At 41.4% G+C, this 20,467-nt stretch overlaps 1 protein-coding gene across 1 annotated transcript; it reads right to left on the reverse strand.

Annotated features, from left to right (window-relative positions):
- Nucleotides 1–57: 57 nt before the first annotated feature.
- LOC111597317 lies at nucleotides 58–18,676 on the reverse strand. Its single transcript, XM_023311946.2, has 6 exons — nucleotides 18,609–18,676; nucleotides 9,468–9,524; nucleotides 8,781–9,357; nucleotides 8,575–8,725; nucleotides 394–510; nucleotides 58–324 (listed from the first exon to the last, which is right to left on the reverse strand). The coding sequence occupies exons 2-6, from the start codon at nucleotides 9,522–9,524 to the stop codon at nucleotides 207–209; spliced, it is 1,020 nt and encodes a 339-aa protein (XP_023167714.1). The 5' UTR covers nucleotides 18,609–18,676; the 3' UTR covers nucleotides 58–206.
- Nucleotides 18,677–20,467: the final 1,791 nt, after the last annotated feature.

Genomic DNA, 20,467 nt, shown 5'->3' on the forward strand with positions numbered 1-20,467 from the left:
CTACCGATATATATATATATATATATATATAGATATATATTCGCATTGAAATGGAGCTATAAATTTCAGTTACAATTCGTCAAAACTTTGTCTTTATCTGGCAATGGGGCAGCAGCACAGCTAATTGATATACCTCGCTCTCTCTCCCTCTCTCTCTCACTATCTCTGTCTCTGTTTCTGTGTTTCGGCATAGCGGTTGTCTCGCTCTAGAAGCAGCGACATCTATCGCGCGGGCATTCCGATTTGTAGTTCAGGCATTCGTCCATGCAGTAGGTATCCGCGCCTTCACGTCCCTCCAGTTCGCCAATCGCCACGCACTCTTGACTGCAACGAAAGAGAAAGAGCACATCAGGAGAGAGTGACAGAGAAAGAGAGAGGGAGAGAGATACTTACGGACAGTGGCATGCAGTCTCCGGGCAATTGGGCGGATAGCGCAGACAATTGATCTCGCACCAATTATCGATGCCGGGCAGCAGACGGAAGGCCGGAGCACCAATGCACTTTTGATCGCTGCAACGTTTACGAAAGTGGAGAGCAAAACGGAGCATGAAAAATGATTAAAATGAAATTAAAGAAAATTAAACAAATAGACAATGGTTCGATTCGGTGTGGTTCGGTTCAATTCGAATCTAATTTCTGCCTTAATAAATAGAATTTGCTTTGTTTATAAGTTTTGTGTTCTACTGAACTTTTCTGACTTCGCTGTGCTGCTTAAACCGATTTCAATTGGTTTCCAAGTAAATTCATACATACACAACATTTAGGCTTACGTTCCACTGTTAATTTGTGTTAAGGGCACAGCTCAAAGTCGAAATAGATTTTTATTGCAACGAGCTTGAACCTCTTAAGTTTATGAGTTGAACCAATCTTAATGTAACGAAATAGATTTTAATGTTGGTTCGAGTCGAACTCGAAAGTTATCTTTAGTATATAACTATTTTGCCTTAAGTATTGTGCGATATTTATTAAAAAAGTTTGGTTTCGGTTCACTGCAATTTTCTTTGATTAACTAAAGGATTGGGTGACTTGGCACCAAATAAATACCAAATAAATACCAAATAAATGCCAAATAAATACCAAATAAATACCAAATAAATACCAAATAAATATAAAAAATACTAGAAAGTCACTCTTAAAAACTAAGTCGTATTTGGAGTTATTTTTTTTTTTTAAATTTTTAAATTTCTTTCATTAAAAAAAGGTTTGGAAAAATATAAGTTTGAGCTATTTGCTTAAAGATCAAATGAATATTTTATTAAAACTGAGCGCTTAAACCAGTTGCGAATTATATGTGGCAAGTCGCAGTAGCAAGACTCGCATATATTCAGCTCCTTTTGGCATAGCTTGCTACATACAACTTCCAGCTCAACAGCAAAGCTGCAGCAGGCTTAGTTGGTAATTTCATTAATCTGGATAGATTCAAAATTTCTGTTTCGTATTTCGGCACAGCTTTTCAAATAGGTGTTGGGTGCTCATCCTGCCATGCCTGAAACGCGTTACTTGGACGATTTCATGAGGCAGGAAGTGCAGCGTCACACTATGACCCAGCTACGATCGAGCAACAGGCTGGAGCGAGTGCAGTCCACATTTGTGCCGGGACCCGTTAGCAGCGTCTATCCATTCGGGCGAAGCCATCCCAATTGCTGCCACATCTCCAGCCTTTTCAATGCCAGCCGACGTCCGAATCACCCGGTGGGATGCATGTCCAGGAAGTCTGCCCCAATGGCCGCCTGGGATGATTATGCCAACATTATAGACAGACGCTACGAGCTCCTACAGCGAGAGGCCCTACGCCAAGCACAGTTCGCGCAGCATGTGGCCAGGGATCATCGAATGGGCTCCAAACGAATGTCCAAGCCACATAACTACTTTCTAAATAAATAATGTCCTTAGTGTCAGATAGCGTACAATAAAAGCTTTAGTTTTTTCAGCATTTATAGAGATACTTCTTGAGTATATATTGATGCCTCTAGAAGAAGGCGTCTCTAGATAATCCTAGAAGTAAATTTGTGTCTGCAATATATACTGGGTACTGTTAGGCGAATCTAGGAAACTATGCCATTTGTAGTCTAAAGTATTGGAGTGAAAGGTTTACTTAATGTTAAAGTGCATGTTAAATTTGACTGGAACATAAAAGGGCATTATTGGAGTAGAGTTCTATGTGGATTAGTTGACTAAGTGCAACAAAGGGATAAACTTAAGCCAACAGCACTATTAAGTACATGTTAAATTTGACATGAAGATGAGAGAAAGTGGCTTAGACTTGTGTAAGACTGTAGCTTACATAACACTTGCCAAGCGATGTCTGTGCCTGTCAACTTTGACAAGAACATAAATGAAATGAGCTCGCATTTGGGGCAGAGCTACTATAGATACCAAGGCATATGTCGACTATGACAGCTCTCCAGTGGTATGCAAGACATGAGCCATGGTAAAAGACAGATCGAAGGAAAATACGAGCAAGTGCTTGTCAAATTTGACAGGCGCAGTAAGGAAGACAGCATAATACAAAAGCAACTTGCACAGCTTAACATGTTCAAAGATCTTATGTGAGACATATATATATCAGATATATATATATATATGTACTACATATGTGAAGCACGCTTCAATATTTGCTTTTGACTTTTTTTAAATTCTGACTATGAACTTCCATTATTTGCCTTTGCCTTCACAGTGTGTATACATTCGTTTGGGTATGGATATCAATTGAGCTCCGGCCTAAACAATATTTTTCATCGAGCAGCAACACGTTTTTGTTTTGGACAGATTCGATTTTCCTATACACACATAGACACACACGCACGCAAACACATACAAGGACACACGCAGGAGGAGAGGCAGGCAATTCGAGGAGTCTAGCTAAATTGGGTGCTTAAAATCGCAAAGTTGAACGGAAAAGCGTCCGAAAATCGGGCAAACGCTTGAGGCGAATGACGTAGCATGAAGATGAATCGAACACGCTTCAATCATATGCGAAACGATCGTGACAATGATGGCCTGCCCCAGGTGCTACAGGTGGCCGGTCCCCCAACCGGCGTGGCAATGGGCACGTTGACCGCAGTGCGTAAGACCACCTACACCAGAACGGAGCTAATGCAGCGTACTCCAAATGGTGAGTTGGCCAGCGAAACATTTGAGCACTATTTCGAGACGCCCTCTACAAGTTTTTGGTCCAAAAGTGGGCAAATAGAAATGAGTTTCTCCTTAGCTGCATTAGTTTTGTGCTTCTTTGGTCTGTCATCAGCTTTGAGATACGCTGTTAAGAGTGGTTTCTAGATCAGATCGGCAAACACAGCCTAGTCAGAGCCCCGTAGCAATTGGAAAACAGGAATGCAGTGCTTAGTGGCAGCAGGAAGCATGGCAAAGCCTGTTGGGCTGAGCTGTGCTGCGCCATGTGCGATGTATAAGGTCCTTCCGTGCTTTTGCTCCTCAGCCACAAATTTCGATGGGTTATGAAATTCTGAATATATATATTCTTGTATAACTCTAAGCTAGTTCAAGTTTATCATCGTTTTTTTCGGTCAATTCTGTTGGAGAGTTCAAATTTGCTATGCAGTTTCTGGTGCTCATTGAGAGACCTTTATACAAAGCAGCTTCCGTAGCAAGTTTACTTTAGAGGCGCCTCTTAAAGATGGCCACACAACTCTGTGTCCAGAAGCAGTCTCAGATTAGGGAACTACTGGCCTTGGGTAGGGCTACTTCGGGTATTTTGTAGTCGTTCACTCCCGACGAGAGCTTCAGCTTTGCTTATACGTAATATTTAGTAAACAGTTTTTCACCAGCTGCTAACCCATCGCCCTTAGCTACTGCTGGCAATCGCTCCAAGCGCTTGACCAATCTGAATGCTGCCAATCGGTCTGTGGGCAATGCGACAACTGTTGCTGCCGAGCCGAACAGCAATCGACGTGTGGCGGCAGGACGTGGACAGTTCTTGCCGCGCGTGGCCAAGCTCAGCAATAACAACAGCAACAACACCAATCTATCGAGCAACTATTGCAGTACCAATATTTCGAGCAACTTGAACACCATCACCAGCACAACCATCAACAGCACCAACAACTGCAACATTGTGCCCAGCAGCAACAGGGCTGCATTTACGCGCAGCAAGTCGCCGTTGAAGAAGAAGCCAAAGAGTAGCAACATTTTGGCGAGCAACTACGAGACGATCGTCGAGAAGCCAGCAAAGCAGCAGCAACAGCAGCAGCAACAGCAGCAACAGCAGCAGCAGCAGCAGCAGCAACAGCAGCAGCAGCAGCAACAGCAGCACAAACAGCAGAAGAAACAGCCGCAGCAACAGCAACGCCAGTTGGTGGTAAGCAACAGTTGCTGCAGCAGCAGCCGCAGCAGCAGCAGCAGCAGCATTGAGCTGCGCAAGATTAACCTGGCGAAGGCACTGCGCCTGCCGGATGAACAGAATCAGAGCTTCGTCTATCTGTGCAAGCCCGTGAAGACGGTGAAGGAGCTGTTGATGGTGCGTCCCTTGCGGAACAGCGGCGACAATGTGGACAATTTTGAGCAAGAGGAGCAGCGGGAGGAGCTGGAGCAGCTGGAGCAGCTGGAGTCGCAGGAGTCGCAGGAGCCGCAAGAGCAGCTAGAACAGCTGGAGCAGCTGGAGCAGCTGGAGCAGCAGGAGGCGCAGACGCCGCTGGAGCAGCAGGAGCAGCTGCAGATCGATGATTTCAATGAGGTGGACAGCGATCCCTTTAGCTATGCCAGCAGCGTCCGCTGCCAGGAGCTGGAGCGTGAGCTGGAGCTGGATGACGAGCGTGAAGGGGAGCAGGAGCAGGAGTTGCAGACGCAATTGCTCGAAGTGCGCCAGCGGCAGCAGCATCTGCTCTTACTCGCCGGGCAGGCACTGCGGCTGGACGCGTGCAAACAGCAGCCGAGCGCCAAACAGGAGGATCAGCAGCAGGATCAGATGACGAAAATCAACCTCGATATGGTCTGGCACAATATACCCACGCTGCAGCGCGAGATCCAGCTGCTGCAGCAGCTGGGCGAGAAGCTGGAGGCGACGCTGCGTGCCAACAACAACAGCCAGAGCGCCAAGGCCGTGGACAGCGACTCGAATAGCGTTTTCTTTACGCCACGCTCCAGCCTGATTATGGGCAGCTATATGGCGCTGCCCATTGTCCAGATGGGCTGGCGTCGCGTCGAGCAGCTGGCAGTGGGCTGGCGCCGTGCCACAATTGATTATTATGCGCGCAGCTTTGGCTGCGCCCGCGAATATCGCATCGAGACGAAGACCTTGACGGAGCTGAAGACCGCCGACGAGCTGCAGTGCTTCTATATGCCATTGGCCGAGGGCGGCGGCATGCAGCGCACCTCGTTCCGCATGCTGCGCGAGAATCCGAACGTGCTGCTCCAGCAGCTGCGCCCGCTGAGTCCGGCCCGTCCTTTCAATTTACTCGAACAGGATGCCATGTTCTTCAACAGCATGCTCGGCTATGGGGAGCTGCAGCTGGCCAGCTGCGGACATGTGTCCGCTCCGGCACTGGAGCAGCTGGTGACGCCTAGGGAAACGGGCGGCGGCGCCTGCAATCTGCAGCTGCCGCCGATGGGCAGCCAGCTGCCGTTTAGCTTTGCGCCCTACAGTCGGCTCTCGGTGCGTTCGAAGGACGCGCTCTGGTCGAGTGCGGAAGTGAAGCGTCTGCTGTTGCCCACTAGCGAGGCGCATGCACCTGCGGCTGAGGCTACGGCTGCGGCAACGGCCACGGCCACGGCTACGGCTACGGCCTCGGCTACGGCTGAGATTACTAGCTCGGACGAGCAGCAGCGGCTGGTTAGGGTCAGCTTGTCGCGCAGCTCGCTGAAGGCGTACAAGCCATTGAAGGTCCGCTTGAGGAGGTCCAGTCAGCGCCACGTGACGCCGCTGAAGACGCCCGGAGCTGAGCTGGAGCCGCGCATCCAGACGCAGCTGCTCAAGACCGTCCTGGTGGGCATCATCCAGGTGGCCGTCTTCTTGGTGCTGATCATGGCCTTCACCTATCCGGATGTCCGCTGCTGAGCCACGGCCAGTCTCCGGGCGGACTTAGCTCATTTTTGGACACTCATTTTATTTTCTTTGTTCTTCTCACTTTGTTGCCAACACAGCGAAAGGGGAGCCGACATCGGGAGCTTAGAGCATGCAGGGTTACGCGCTATAGAGCAATGCGGAGCCAAGCGGCTTCAACGGGTTTTGAATTGGATTTTGGGGTAACTTTCAAACTCCCACACTCCCTCCCACGATAAGCACACTGTATACATATATATATATATATCTATATCTATATATATATATTTGTGTATATATATATATATATATATACATATATATTTTTTCCGGTTTTATCAGCTTGTTTTCTATATGTTCTGTGCCTTCATTTTACTGTCAATATGCCGATCAAGGCTATCTGTCAAGGGTTAAGGATCAAGGCTCGAAAGTTAATAAAATTATATGTGTATAATTTCAAATAATAATTGCAGCAACAAATATAGCGGGAAAAAGGCTAAAATAGTAGTCAAAGAATAATACAAAAGTTTCTTCAGTTTCAACTCGACTCAGAATATTGTCGGAAAGTTGGGCTTTCCTAGCGTCTCATTAAGGTCTTAACCGGTTCGCTTTTTGGAATAACTTCAAAATGCGTTCTTTTTAGCCTTTTCGGGTTTAGGTTTCCAATAAATTATCTAACAACTGCTGGATATATTCCTTTTCCTTTCAGATCAATTAGAGAGTCTTTAATGTTAGCGCTGAAACATTTAAGATCATAACCGTTTCGGCTGATAAACGGTTAACCATTAACGTTTATGTACTTTAAAAACAGTGTAAATATGTGGAGTATTTGCTGCTCAATTTTATAGCTCGAAACGGTTAACCGTTTAGACAAACAAAAACAATTATATAAAACGAATTATATAAATTTTAGATATTTAAGTTTATTTCAAGCATTTTCTTTATATACAGCTAAAATATAGTTATGTATGTGTGTGTGTGTGTGGTGTGCGTGTGTTGTGGCACCATAACCGGGTTGTGCAGCTTAGCTCTATAATTTACAGTTGACCTTTACCCGTTTCGTGTAGAGCCGGTGCAGCGCTGGCTTAGCTAGAAAAACTTTGTGTGTCGGGTAAGCGGGTTTTAGCGGTATTTTTTTTTGTTTTTTTTTAGCGGGTAAGCGGTTAAGCGGTTGGTGGTTTGCGTTTGCGCGCATGCCGCGTGGCATTGCTAAATGGAAATGCAAAGCAAAAGTTAGAAATGCATTTTAATCCAATTGGGAATAGTTTAAATAATTTGAAGTTGGAAACGGTTAGAGAAGCGGAAACGGTTAGGATGGAAACTGCCTTAAGAAGTCGGCGAAAGAAGCAGAAATTAAATAAATAAAAGATTACAGAAACAAGAAAAGTTTCAGAAGAGTTTTTCAAGCTAGCTGAAACGGTTAAGAGAGCTAAAGAGACTATGGAAAGTAGATAGGTGTAATAAGAAATAAAGAGTGGAGCAAGAGAAATATTTACTTAAGTCCGATAAACGGCAAAATCGATTGCAGCTTAAGCGGTAATGAAACGGTTATGAAACGGTTAATGCAGCTGATGAAACAAAAACGATGAAAACAAGAAGTGAATAAGAAGAAAGATTAAGTGAACTAAAAGAAGCGAAAATAGATTGTAAGGAAATCGACGCGAATCGGTAAAGTAAGTGAGGGAAGAAATAGTAAAGCAAAGATTGTTATCTAAATATATACTCTACAATAAAGAAAGGAGATAAATGTTTAAATTAATCTATACAAATTACTCGGGATCTGCTACCCATTGGGTATATGAGCATATCCCTTTACCATAGTTTATAAGACAGGTGTAAACCGGTTATGAAACTTATCGGTTCATGGAACGTTCTTTAGCTCAAAAAACAGTTCAGAGTCGGTAAGTGAGCAACTTGGAATATGGTGGGTGTGTTTCGAACCACAGGCCAATCGGTTAATTGTTAATTACTGAATCGGTTGCCGATAGATGGACAAACGAGTAGAGTTCGGTTAGCGATATGTAATGCAAGCCAGTTCGGAACTTACTTTCGGTAATTTACGAACCGGTTTGCGTAATATCTATTTATTTAGTCATATGCAACCGGTTATGAATCGGTTATAGACAATTACATATGCAACCGGTTATGAATCGGCAATGCACAAATATATATGCAACCGGTTATGAATCGGTTATGCACAAATATATATGCAACCGGTTATGAATCGGTTATGCACAAATATATATGCAACCGGTTATGAATCGGCTATAGACAATTACATATGCAACCGGCTATGAATCGGTTATGCACTAATATATATGCAACCGGTTATGAATCGGTTATAGACAATTACAAATGCAACCGGTTATGAATCGGCTATGCACAAATATATATGCAACCGGTTATGAATCGGTTATATATGCAACCGGTTATGAATCGGTTATATATGCCACCGGTTATGAATCGGTTATGCTCAAATATATATGCAATCATCCGGTCTTGAATCAGTTATGTTCAAATATATCTTCGACCGGTTATGAACCGGTTATCAAAACATCGGTTGCCACCAGCACACTTACCGCACAATCAACGGGAAGACATTGTTATCGTCGGGCGCCCGATAGTCACGATAGTACAGCAAGTAGGGCGACCTATTGTTGACAAATATGGGCGGTACGCCGCCGCCGGTGTTCGAGATGATGGCGATGTCCGCACAGTTGCGGAATGTTTCTGCAAAGGCCGTAGAGACGAGTCGCAGATTGTCAACGGGAAGGACAGAACTTACCCGCCTTGCCACAGCCGACAGCCTCGGTGCCATTGGAGCAGGTGCCCCACATGTTGGCCGTGTAGTAGGTCCATTGGAGGACGCACTGGGTGCAGGTGACATAGGCCGGCAGCCGGACGCGATACCGAAAGATGTCCTTCTTCTTGGTGTCGCGCGGTATGAGGAATCGATGCTCCCGACTGCCCGAAATGAAGAGCGGATAGCGATCGAAGCACTCCTGGGTGGCCTCCTGCCGCGGATTGTTGTTGGGGCACAGATACATCTCGAAGCGGCCATAGTGATTGGCCGTCAGCTCCACCTCCACGTCGATCTCCTGGCCAGCTGTATAGTAACGGGATATAATGCCCTTGGCATACTCCCCGCCGGCCTCGTGCGGACGCGGCGACTTCACATGATACGCATCGCCGCAGACGCCGCAGCGTCCGCTGTTCTGCTCCCACTGCACCGCATAGCCGCCGCAGAAGAGCTCGTTGTCGTTGTAGTTAACCGGATTGGGATAGCCGAAGCGCCACATGGCATTCCGTGCCGGCGGATCCATTAACCTGCCATGTCCCAGCACCGCGGGCAACAGCGTCGCCTGTCAATTGCTTTGCATTTACTTCTGTTACTCTCCTTCTCCCTCTCCTTCTCCCTCTCCCTCTCTGCCCCCATCTTTGTTTGTCGCCCAGGACTATTTGCCATACTCACCAGTCCAACTAGAATTGTGTACATCGTCGCCCTGGGTCCAGTCGAGCGGAGGCGCATCTGTAAAGCAACACGGGAGACAGTTAACAGACGGCGCATAAATTGAATTGCCAAACGGGTTTGCCGCACAGTGGGCCATATCAAAAAGTTTATACTCAAAAAAAAAAAGATATAAATATTATCATAAAATGCATACGATTGAGCTCGAATTAAGCTAAAATTGAAATGAAATTATTATGCGCTGATCAAGTTCTGCTATCGATAAGTCTGTTATCGATCAAGCGATAACTGAATGCAAGAATGGTTTAGCTTGACTTGAATTCATATATATGCTTACAAGCGAATCAGTCGATATAGCAGCCCTATATATATATCTGATCATAGCTGACGGCACATCTATATAGCGATATATCTTTTTATATATCTTAAGTTTTTCCTTTCTTCAGGCTCATTTCAGTGCATTTTTGTTGGCACCTTCAACCCACTGTGCCAGTCTGGACAAGGACATCCACCTGATCGGCCTCTGTTTGCTTCACTTATATTTTTTTGCCGTTCTGGATTTAGCTTTTGATGTTTGAGCGTGTTTCGCGCGCGTAAAAACTGTCAATGGCCGCGATCTGTTTATATTTTTATTTTGGTTTTGGTCTTTTGTTGGTGCTGCGAAAACTTTTATGGCCTCATCTAGCCCTGGCCGAGCGAGTGCAGCGCTGGGCCTAGGCCTGGCCAGAACGGGTTTTCGGCTTTGATGGGGCGCACAGCATCGATGCTGACACCTGAGATCAGCTTCTGGACCGGCCCCCTTTGCCGGCTCTCTAAAAATACACACCAACACACATACATATACGTGTATGTGTGTGTGTGAGTGTGCCTCATTTATTTATGTATGCACAATATGCATATTGATTAAGAGGCGACGCTACGAATTTGGCCATTGACTCCGCCAACGGAAGCAACAACAGCTAAACAGCTAACACGTATAATCGCCATCCGAAATTCTGTTTTCATAATGAGCCATTTGCATAAATAACCCAGGCCCAGCACAATTCCCGAACACAGTTCACAGGTGTCAAGTGATCGGGGCAAGGATTTCGCCAAAGATAAACAAGGCTCCGAGCATAGATGGATCGTTGCTCAGGATCTATATGGGAGTCAGTTTGTTCAAGTTTCGGCATGCCTTAAGCTCTACGCTTCAAATGCAAATATAAATAAAGCAATTTACATATTTTTGACGATATGTTTTGGTTTTTTCTCAAGTTGTTTATCGACATATTGAAGTCTATCTCAGGATCTGTTTGAGTTCAGCAGCTGAAGCTTGGTATGCGCCGTTGATGTCAGTTAAGATACAAGTATTATAAGTTGTCAGGCTTTAATCTTGAATAGTTTTCAAGGTACAGCCATATCAAGTGCCGTAAGAGCTAAGATATAATATGATATCTTCAGCAGTTTAATAGTCTCTTATTTTATCTTTATGAATCTCAGCATCTTTTAATACTTCTCTAAAAGATATATAACTTAAGTCAAGTTCAGTTTCATATACATAGATCTATATTGATATAGCCAGAAACAGCTTTTAGTTTATATATGCCTGAAAAAAAGCTGAGTATCTCGTTTACTGTTGGAGCAAACGAACTGAAATTAGTTAGACAAATTCATTTCCAGAGCATCTTTCAGTCAAAGCAATCTGCAAGTAGAATCCGCTTAGATTTCTTGGCTGACTTCAAATGCAGTTGCCGTGCAGCACAAGTTGAACGAACGAACTTCCAAATCCACTTGAACCAAAGGGGGATTCCGTCAAAGGCATCTGTGAGGCAGTCAGAGCCTGTTAAGTTGGCAGCTGATTTTTGCGCTTGCCTTAACTTTTGGCATGCAATTAGGCTTGAACACTTGAATTTTAATTGGTGACGATGAAGCGTGCAGCAGCAATCAATAAACTGCCAGACGAACTGGCTCTCCCCCTCGCTCTCTCCCTCTCTCTTTCGCTCTCTTTGCGTGTTTAATTGGGTGTGTTGCATGCTGCATTGCAGCAGCCGCAAACAATGGGGCAGCTCCGTGCGCCGGTCGTCAGGCAAATTTAAAGCGCAACGATGTCAGCGATGAAGTGCCCCAAATCTGACGCCCTGAAAGGTGAAGTGAAAAGCCAACAAAAAAGTCGAGGGCAATCGGCTGCGTAATACTCGCTCAAAGATAAAGTTACAGATATAGATATAGATATAGATATAGATATAGATATAGATATAGATATAGATATAGATATAGATATAGATATAGATATAGATATAGATATAGATATAGATATAGATATAGATATAGATATAGATATAGATATAGATATAGATATAGATATAGATATAGATATAGATATAGATATAGATATAGATATAGATATAGATATAGATATAGATATAGATATAGATATAGATATAGATATAGATATAGATATAGATATAGATATAGATATAGATATAGATATAGATATAGATATAGATATAGATATAGATATAGATATAGATATAGATATAGATATAGATATAGATATAGATATAGATATAGATATAGATATAGATATAGATATAGATATAGATATAGATATAGATATAGAAATAGACAGAACAAATATACCCTCTCTTGACTCAGTGAACGAGTATAGCTAGAAATAATTATGTATTTGACTCAGCATCGTCTTGAGTTCGCTCGACTAACTGGGTATGCATGGCTGCAGTTTGATATATATATATATTATATATGTTTATATACATCTTCAAATTATTAGTTTTCCAACATATGATGTCTTTGGCCAGTCACTGCGTGGACTTACTCTAGTCACATGAGCCATTTATATAGGGTAGATTGTAGTCGTGTTAGCATGCTGCTTGTGGACTGACCCTCACAGCAACAGCGTTTAAAATAATTGTCCAGTAAATTAAAATTCACGAAATATTTTTTTCATTTTGGCGTCGCATGCCGAAAAAATTGAAAATCAATTCAGAAATTAAGTTGTAATTTAAGCAAATTGCCAAAGGAGCTGCTGCGGCTGCTGCTGCTGCTGCTGTTGTTGTTGTTGTTGCTGCTGTTTAATTGTTGTTTTTCTTTTGGGCATGCGAAATTAATTTTTTTTCTGTTGACTTTTGCGGTGCTCTGCTTCTTCTTTTTGTTTTGGGTGTTGTGTAATTGACAGGCCCCGATTTTACAAGTTAACCCAAAACAGGGCAAAAAAAATTAAATAAAATATAAATTAAAATTTTTTGGGTCTTGCGCAATCGGCGAAAAAAGCGTAGCAACAACAACAGAGCAGGAGGAGGAGGAGGAGCAGTTGTTATTGAATATTTTAAATATTTAAAGCCTTTTTAATTCAAACTACTCTGCAGAGCGCAGCTGACCAAATAAGAGCGATAGTAAAAGAAATTTGACTACAACAAAAATAGCTTAAATATATTACATTATTTCTAGCTTTATGTTAAAGATATATGCAGGCCATTTCATGAAATATCTGTGATTTCATCTGATCTGGTTTCGACTGCATAAGCGCTAATAGTAACTAGCTAGCCTTTATACATATATGGTCTTGCCAATGATTTATTGCAAAACAAAAATTCGTAAAAATAATATTATTTTTATTGACTTTACGCATGATAAAAACTTGGACAAGTCACGATTTTTATTTAGTTTTTAAACAATTTTATAATTTTTATCTGTTGATTTGGGTTTGAAATTGAATTACAAATTGATATTCAGAATCATATCTTTGTTTTTTTTTCTTTATTTTTTGTTGAGAGTGTGGGGGGGGGGGGGGGGGGATTTCGTTCATCTGATATTTGCTTTGTTCGCATTTTTATCACATTTCTTCGTCGTCTGCGCAAGCGAATTAATTAAGGGGCTCCACTAATTGGGTTCGGTTACGTTTTTAAATGGGATTGGTTCTGGATAGGTCAACGTCAAAATTTAGAAAAGAGAAAGACGCCCGCGCTCCGCTCGAGAATTGGCACAAATCAACAACGGGAACAAAACCAACAACGAACGAAGCGAGATAAACAACGAATCAAATGAAAATGAAAGAAAAAAATCAAAAATTTACATATTTATATAGTTGTATATATGGATATACATCTAGAGAGCCCTATCAGCGCGACTAATGGACTTGATGAGCTCATTAATAAAACGATAGTAAATAATTCAGCTGCGAATGTGTAAATGTCTATCAAAGAGATTTGATTTAACACGTTCGTTCAACTGGGAATATATTACAAATACCTATAGATATATATAGATATATAAGTTGTTGTATGTATACTGTCATTTAGGCATTAGTTAGTGGTTCTGTTGGTCTTTAAGTGCATATCAATAAATATTTTTGTATTTATCGATAAGCATGCAGCCAACCTCTGGTTAATCGATTGCATAATAGAAAAATTTATATATAGTTCGATTGTAATTTGATATATCGATAGCTAACAAATCGATAAGCATATTTCAAATATGCAAAAATGCCAATATTTATGCCAATATTACGACTCATACTAGCTTAAAACGATAGTTTTGCATGCAGCAAAATATCGATAACTATTGACGGTCATAAAGCTATATGAGCATAGTCGTAGATACTTCAATATTTTGATAAAGATCAGTAACTATCGATAATTATCAAAGGCAATCGATAGCTCTAGAATGACATATGCATACTGTTATCGAAAGTGTAAAAGTATGTCGATACTTATTGATACATGTAGAATAATACTTGGCTAAACTGCATAATATAATACTTTTTAATGCTTAAGTTATGTCTGTCAACAATCGATAGTCATCGGTTGATGTCGATAATTATCGATAACTAAAATGGTGTGTACGTGTTTTATTACTAAAGTCTCTATAAACAACTTTCGATGCTTATGGATAACTATCGATAATGTTCTAATTATCGATAGTTATATAACTATCGATAACTAAAATGGTGTGTACGTGTTTTATTACTAAAGTCTCTATAAAAAACTTTCGATGCTTATAGATAACTATCGATAATGTTCTAATTATCGATAGCTATATAACTATCGATAAGTGGATAACTACCTTATTGATTGATTTAGTGTGAGATGAAGAGAGAAGATAGATTTCTCGACGTTGTAGTCTTCTTTTCCAATAAAATTCAAAGGTTTTCAATTATTGAACTTTTATCTTTCAGTTCGAGTGGAGTTTGAAGTTTGTCTTGTCGCCTGCTTGGCCATTGACAGTGTGCATATATCTAGATATATATAAACTGATATCTGGCATGCAAATCACGTAGTGTTCGCTGGCTACACACACGAACTGCTACATGGTTTGGTATATCCATCAAACATGCGTAAATTTTATAATGAAATCGAACGGTCATACAAATGCCGCTGACATCGATTGTCAAATGGATCGATCGATCGTTGAATCGATCCATCGATCGCTTGATCTAAAAACCTAACAATCCCTCAACTATATACGTATAAACAAGTTGTTCAAGGTACCGAAAAAGAAGAAGCAAAAAAAATGTGTCAATGTGCCAATTGGAATATATTTTGTCGTTGTTGTTGTTGTTGTTGTACTTTTTACTTTTTGGCAAACCGCAAAGCAAATAAAAGCTTGCAACAATTGCCAATTAGAAAATTAGAATTGATATATATCTGATATATAGCCAATGCTTAACTAAAGCCGTTGTCAAGAAGAAGCGTGGGAACAATATCTGCTCGAAATCAGAAACAAGTTGTTGCCTTTGCTGTTGTTGTTGACCACAATTGATGACCCTTGCTCAAGTCTGGCATCCTGTGGGTATTTAAAAACCAAATATATATATATATATACATACATATATAGTACTTATATAAGCAAAGAGCCGTCTTTTAAATGAGATGCAGCGAGATGATAACTGACAGTGCGATTCCAACGCTTGGATTACGTGGTCAAGGTCAAGAGAATGTGGCTAAGCGAGACAGAGAGAGAGAGGCAGAGAGAGAGTGAGAGAGAGAACTCCATGTGGCTGATCCAATTAACTGGACTAGTCATTCGTTATGATTAACTCTTACTGGCTCGAGAGCTATTCTTAGCACACATACGAAACGACACTGAAATTTTGTTAAGCTCGTCAAAAGATCAATGTCTGGCTGTCTAGACCCAATACCCAATAGATCAAGTCAGTCAAATCTCTTTTTATTTCTTATTCATAGTGAACAGCTTGAGTACGAATATCGTCTAAGAATGAGAGGCAACTGCTTAAGCCGCAGACTGTTATACGCATGTATTACAGCTTGCAATGATGTCTTTGGGCTCAACTGAACTCGAGAGAGAAAATTAGCTAAAAATACATATTACCAACTCGATGAAACTGTTATACAAGTGTATAACAGTGTGTGCTTTGGCCACAGACAAAAGTTTAACATATTAACTACTGTATAACAGAAATGGAGATTATATTTTGGGGGATTTACAATAGAACATGCTTAAAAAAAGAAATTGCAAAATAAAACTGTTATACACATGTATAATATGTAGATTAGACAGAATTTGAAGGCGATCGTCAAAATGGAAGCTTGAAATTTGAATAGAAGCTGATGTTAGAGCTGGCTGCTTGACTATGTGAAACTGTTATACCTGTGTATAACAGGATGAACAATATAATTGAGCTGCTTTCCATGTGTTAATACTTTTTCTGAACACTTCATTATGTAGACTTAAGGTTACTGCTAACAATGGGTCTAATAAGAATCACATTGAGCTTCTGTTCTCATTATTCTCTAACACATGCTCCAATAAGAATTATAACAAATAAGCCTCTGCCTACTGTTGCAGGAGCTATGTAGCCATAGTTTTGTGAATCAATGAGAAATACTTGCAGCAAATATATATATATATATATATATATATATATATATATATATATATATATATATATATATATATATATTTGTTCTGCAGTTCAATGAAGAGTTGAGCTTGCTGCGAAGAGTTTGTTAATATTTTAAGCTGAATATAGAAAGTGAAATGTAAATTTGGTAGATTTTCTTGCGCAATGCCGACGACTGACTAGTTTCCCGATTGGGCCGACAAAAATGAAGTGAGCGATGCGCAATGCTTATAACTTTTGCTTTCTTTTCAAAAATGCCCGGCCAAAATCGGGTGCGATGGCATTGCCCCATGTGCCGCCCCGATATCCCTCTCCATACCCTGGAGTACAACAATGGGCGCGACGTGATGTACATAAATTTAGTTGGCCTGCTGTTGTTGTCACTTGTTTTCGGTTAGTCAATGCGATTATCGAGCATTCGAGCATTCGAGCATTATTTCGCCTGCTTACCAATTTGGCTTCTGGCTAAGACTGTTTGAGTCAGAGCCAAGTTGAAAAAGCGAGAAAAAGAAAAACGATTTGTTTAATTACAATTAAGAGCTCATTGAAATGCACAAATCGCTCTTCGCTGCGATTGGAGCAGCACATTAAATCCGATGCCTGGCCCAAAGAGTTGACAATACTAGCACAGCGCCGATGCCCTGTACAGGCAGTGCCCAAGCGAGTATATTGGTTTCCAATAACTATTCAGCAAGCTGCCAAAGCTCTTCGGTCTCTCACCTATCATACACTGGCAGGCAACAGGCAGTGGCAAAGCGGGCTTATTGGTTTTTGGCCCAGTTGGGAGCTTCTTGAACTCGGCACTGAATGTTATACTATGCAATAGCACTGAAGGCTCCCATTGTATACACTGTAAGGGCAGTGTAAAGCAAGTATATAGGTTTTCTAATTTATGCGATGGGTGTTTGAGATTTCAAGACTTTGAAAAACAATTCAGCTCAGGCCAATTGCCAAAATGCTTGAATCTGTCGCATATGATACACTGTATGTGTATACTAGAGAGTATATTAGCTTTTCTGTTGTGTATTTCATGATGTAGAACCGAAATCTCATAGATACTGCTGGGCAGCTGCTTTTCTCTTGAGACCCTGCAGCTCCAGCCAACATAATTTCCTCGTCTTAGTTTCTTACAGAGCATTGCAGAGTCGTGTATGCTCGCTTGCTAGATTCTCAAATGTTTTTCACTCCTTTTTTCCACTCGTAAACCCAAATAGCAGCGATAATGCTTATCGCTTGGAACCACAAATTGTCGTCTGTGTGTTTGGGTGTTGCGGTATTCTATACACTGCACATTGCACACACACACGCACACACACACACACACTCGACCTGTGGCTCTTTAGTATGCCAGTCGAGTGCTTTTCCAATCGCGTTGACTTTGAACGCTTTTGACAGCCGCTCAGAAGGCAATCGAAGGCATTTTCGATGCTGCTCGAAGCTGCCTAAGAGAACCGAATGATCGATGGCTCGGACATAGCTGGAATTTGGTGCTCAGTTATAACAGTTAATGTCAGACACAAGTGGAGCAAGGCTCAAAGGAACGCGTACAGCTGGAGCTAAGCACAGTCATAGATCGGAGAGTCGGCTTAAGTCTTGACTCAACATAACCTTAGCTAAACTCACTTTTTTTTCATGAGTATAAGACTAAAAAGGATTTCATTAACATTAAATCATTCTATATGCAAACATTATATCGTCTAGTCTAACCTCACTTAATCGAACCTAACCTAACTTAATCGAACCTAACCCAACTTCTGCTCTTCATTTTGATTTCAAATAATCTCACATAAAAACGTTTTATTATCGTAAGTATAAAACATTTTAGAAGCACAATTCAAATAGATTTAAAGCAAATTAAAAAAGTTGTTAAATTAATTTTTAACTTTTAATGAAATTGCATTTTTTTTTGCATTTTTGTCTTGTTTTCCAGTTAAGCGAAAATTTATGTTTATTGCCAGAGATGTCAAATAAAATCACATAAAAAAAATGTAAATAAATGCACAAGAAATAAACAAAAGCAAAAGGGAAAAATTTTAAATGCAATCAAAACAAAAATATTTTCTGCACTTTGCACATTTTATGCATTTTTTTGTATTTTTTATATATTTTTTTATTTATTTTTATATATTTTCGATGTGAACAAAATTTAAAAATCAATTCTTTCAAGTTCTTCGAGGCGCGCACGCACGTATTTGGCGAATTGTAAAAAAAATCAATTGAAAAAATTAAATTTTTTTTCACTTGTTTTTGTCAGTAAAATAAAATATTTAAAAACCAAAATTTACCTTGATAGCAGCAAATTTTCTTTAATTCGTTTTTTCACTTAACACTTTTTGAAATAATATTTAAAAAAAAAGAGGAAGCAGCAGCTTACTACAGGCACGCACTGTTTTGGAATGTCAACTGGAAGTGAAGCCACAGTTGAAATAGGAAATTCGAAATGGTTCGAATTGGAATTGCAATTGGAATTCGCGTTGGTATTGGAGTTGGAATTGGAATTGGAAATGGTGTTGGAATTGGTATTGGAATTGGGCAGTGTGTGGCCGGCGCGTGCTTTGCGTTTGCGCAGCCGCAGCGTTCTGAGTTCGTTTGTCGATTTGCGCTCGAATTTCAACAGCTTCAGCGGCAGCGACAACAATAACAACATTGGCGACAACAACAACAACAGCATTCAAAAGTAAATACGCTTCCGAGTCCCGTCTTATTTTTAATATCGAATTCGACGTCGCGACGCGTCGCTGCCTTGGCTCTGCCATTGCCTCCGCCTATGCCGTCGCTTCTGTGCGCCTTACACGCTACGCATACGCAGTGCGTTGTCGTCGGCGTCGACGTTGTCGTTGTCGCTGTCTGCGTCGCCGTCGCAGTCAACGTTTCGCTTATGCTGCCTTTCGCATTGGAGATGCGCTCAACTGTGATTTTTATTGCTCTGCTGAGGGCGTCACAGTCGCGGCTAATTGTTAACGTACATCTGAGTGCATTGTCTATGCAATATTTCACAGTTTGATTAAGAGAAACGGTTACTTAAGAAATTCTTATCAGTTTCGCTTTGCAAGAAGTTATTAAGTTGACTCAAGACTGATACTACTTTTGATAACTATATTTTAGCCGTTGCATAAGTCATTAAGTCAGCTATATTAAACTCTAGAAATATTTAATATGTGCCATTTGATTATGAAATGTCAGTTGCTAATGAAATAAAATAAAATCAGAAACAATGTTATATCTCTTACTGATTTATTTTACTGCTGCTCAAATTTGGTCACCCTGAAATAAAATCTGGCTAAAATCATAATGAGTCAAAAATCAGCTGAGTTTTGAAACATCCTTTCCAATTCATAAACTGTGACTGGCTAATCGTTACAAGTAACTGTCCACTGCTAGTTGCGCATCTCTAAATTGCTGCGTATGCAAAGGAAACTACGCACTGCTGTTGTCTCCCTCTCACGCGCTCTCTCTCTCGCACATTCTCTTTGTTGCAATTGTTGCGTCTGCTTTGTGCGCTCTTCGCTTTGCACTTGCAATCGGGTTTCAGTTATGCTCACATAGGGACTAGACTAGAGGCAGAGGCAGATGCGGAGAGGGAGAATGAGAGTGAAGGGGGGGAGGGGGTGCGTGTCAGCGAAGCGCTGGCACGTCCATGTGTGTGGGTTGTGTGATGATTGCATTGAGTCAGTGTTTGGAATTGGGTTTCTGGTCTGGTCTACCGGGCTGCGGCCGGGCCCTGGGCGTCTGTCAGCGTGGCTAATTGTCGTACCGTCGACTGATTAATCATCCGACAAGTGGAGGCCACTTACATGCTACGCATGCCAAAAGGGCCACAGTTTCGCTGACAGCCTTGGCCAAGTATTTCCGCAAGCTACGAGACATTAAGCCAGAGAGAGCGAACAGATAGAAGAGTAGCGCAGTGGCGTCTGCCAAGGGGGGGCAGCGGCTAAATATGCTTTAGCCACAATTTGTCAGCTGTGTGTGGCCATGGAGGACAGGCACAACAAGTGACTGAAGGTGGGCGTTGAAGCATAAGGAATTTGGGCAAGTGAATGGGGTGTGATATGGTAGAGGAAGATTAGAATCAAGCGAAAAGATAAATGAAGGTAATTAAAAAAGTATATTTATTATAATGCTCCTAGCAGAGAGTTGCTCAAAA

This window comes from Drosophila hydei, unplaced genomic scaffold (genome assembly GCF_003285905.1).
Source record: "Drosophila hydei strain 15085-1641.00,03,60 unplaced genomic scaffold, DhydRS2 tig00000355-arrow-arrow-pilon, whole genome shotgun sequence".
Lineage (NCBI taxonomy): Eukaryota > Metazoa > Arthropoda > Insecta > Diptera > Drosophilidae > Drosophila > Drosophila hydei.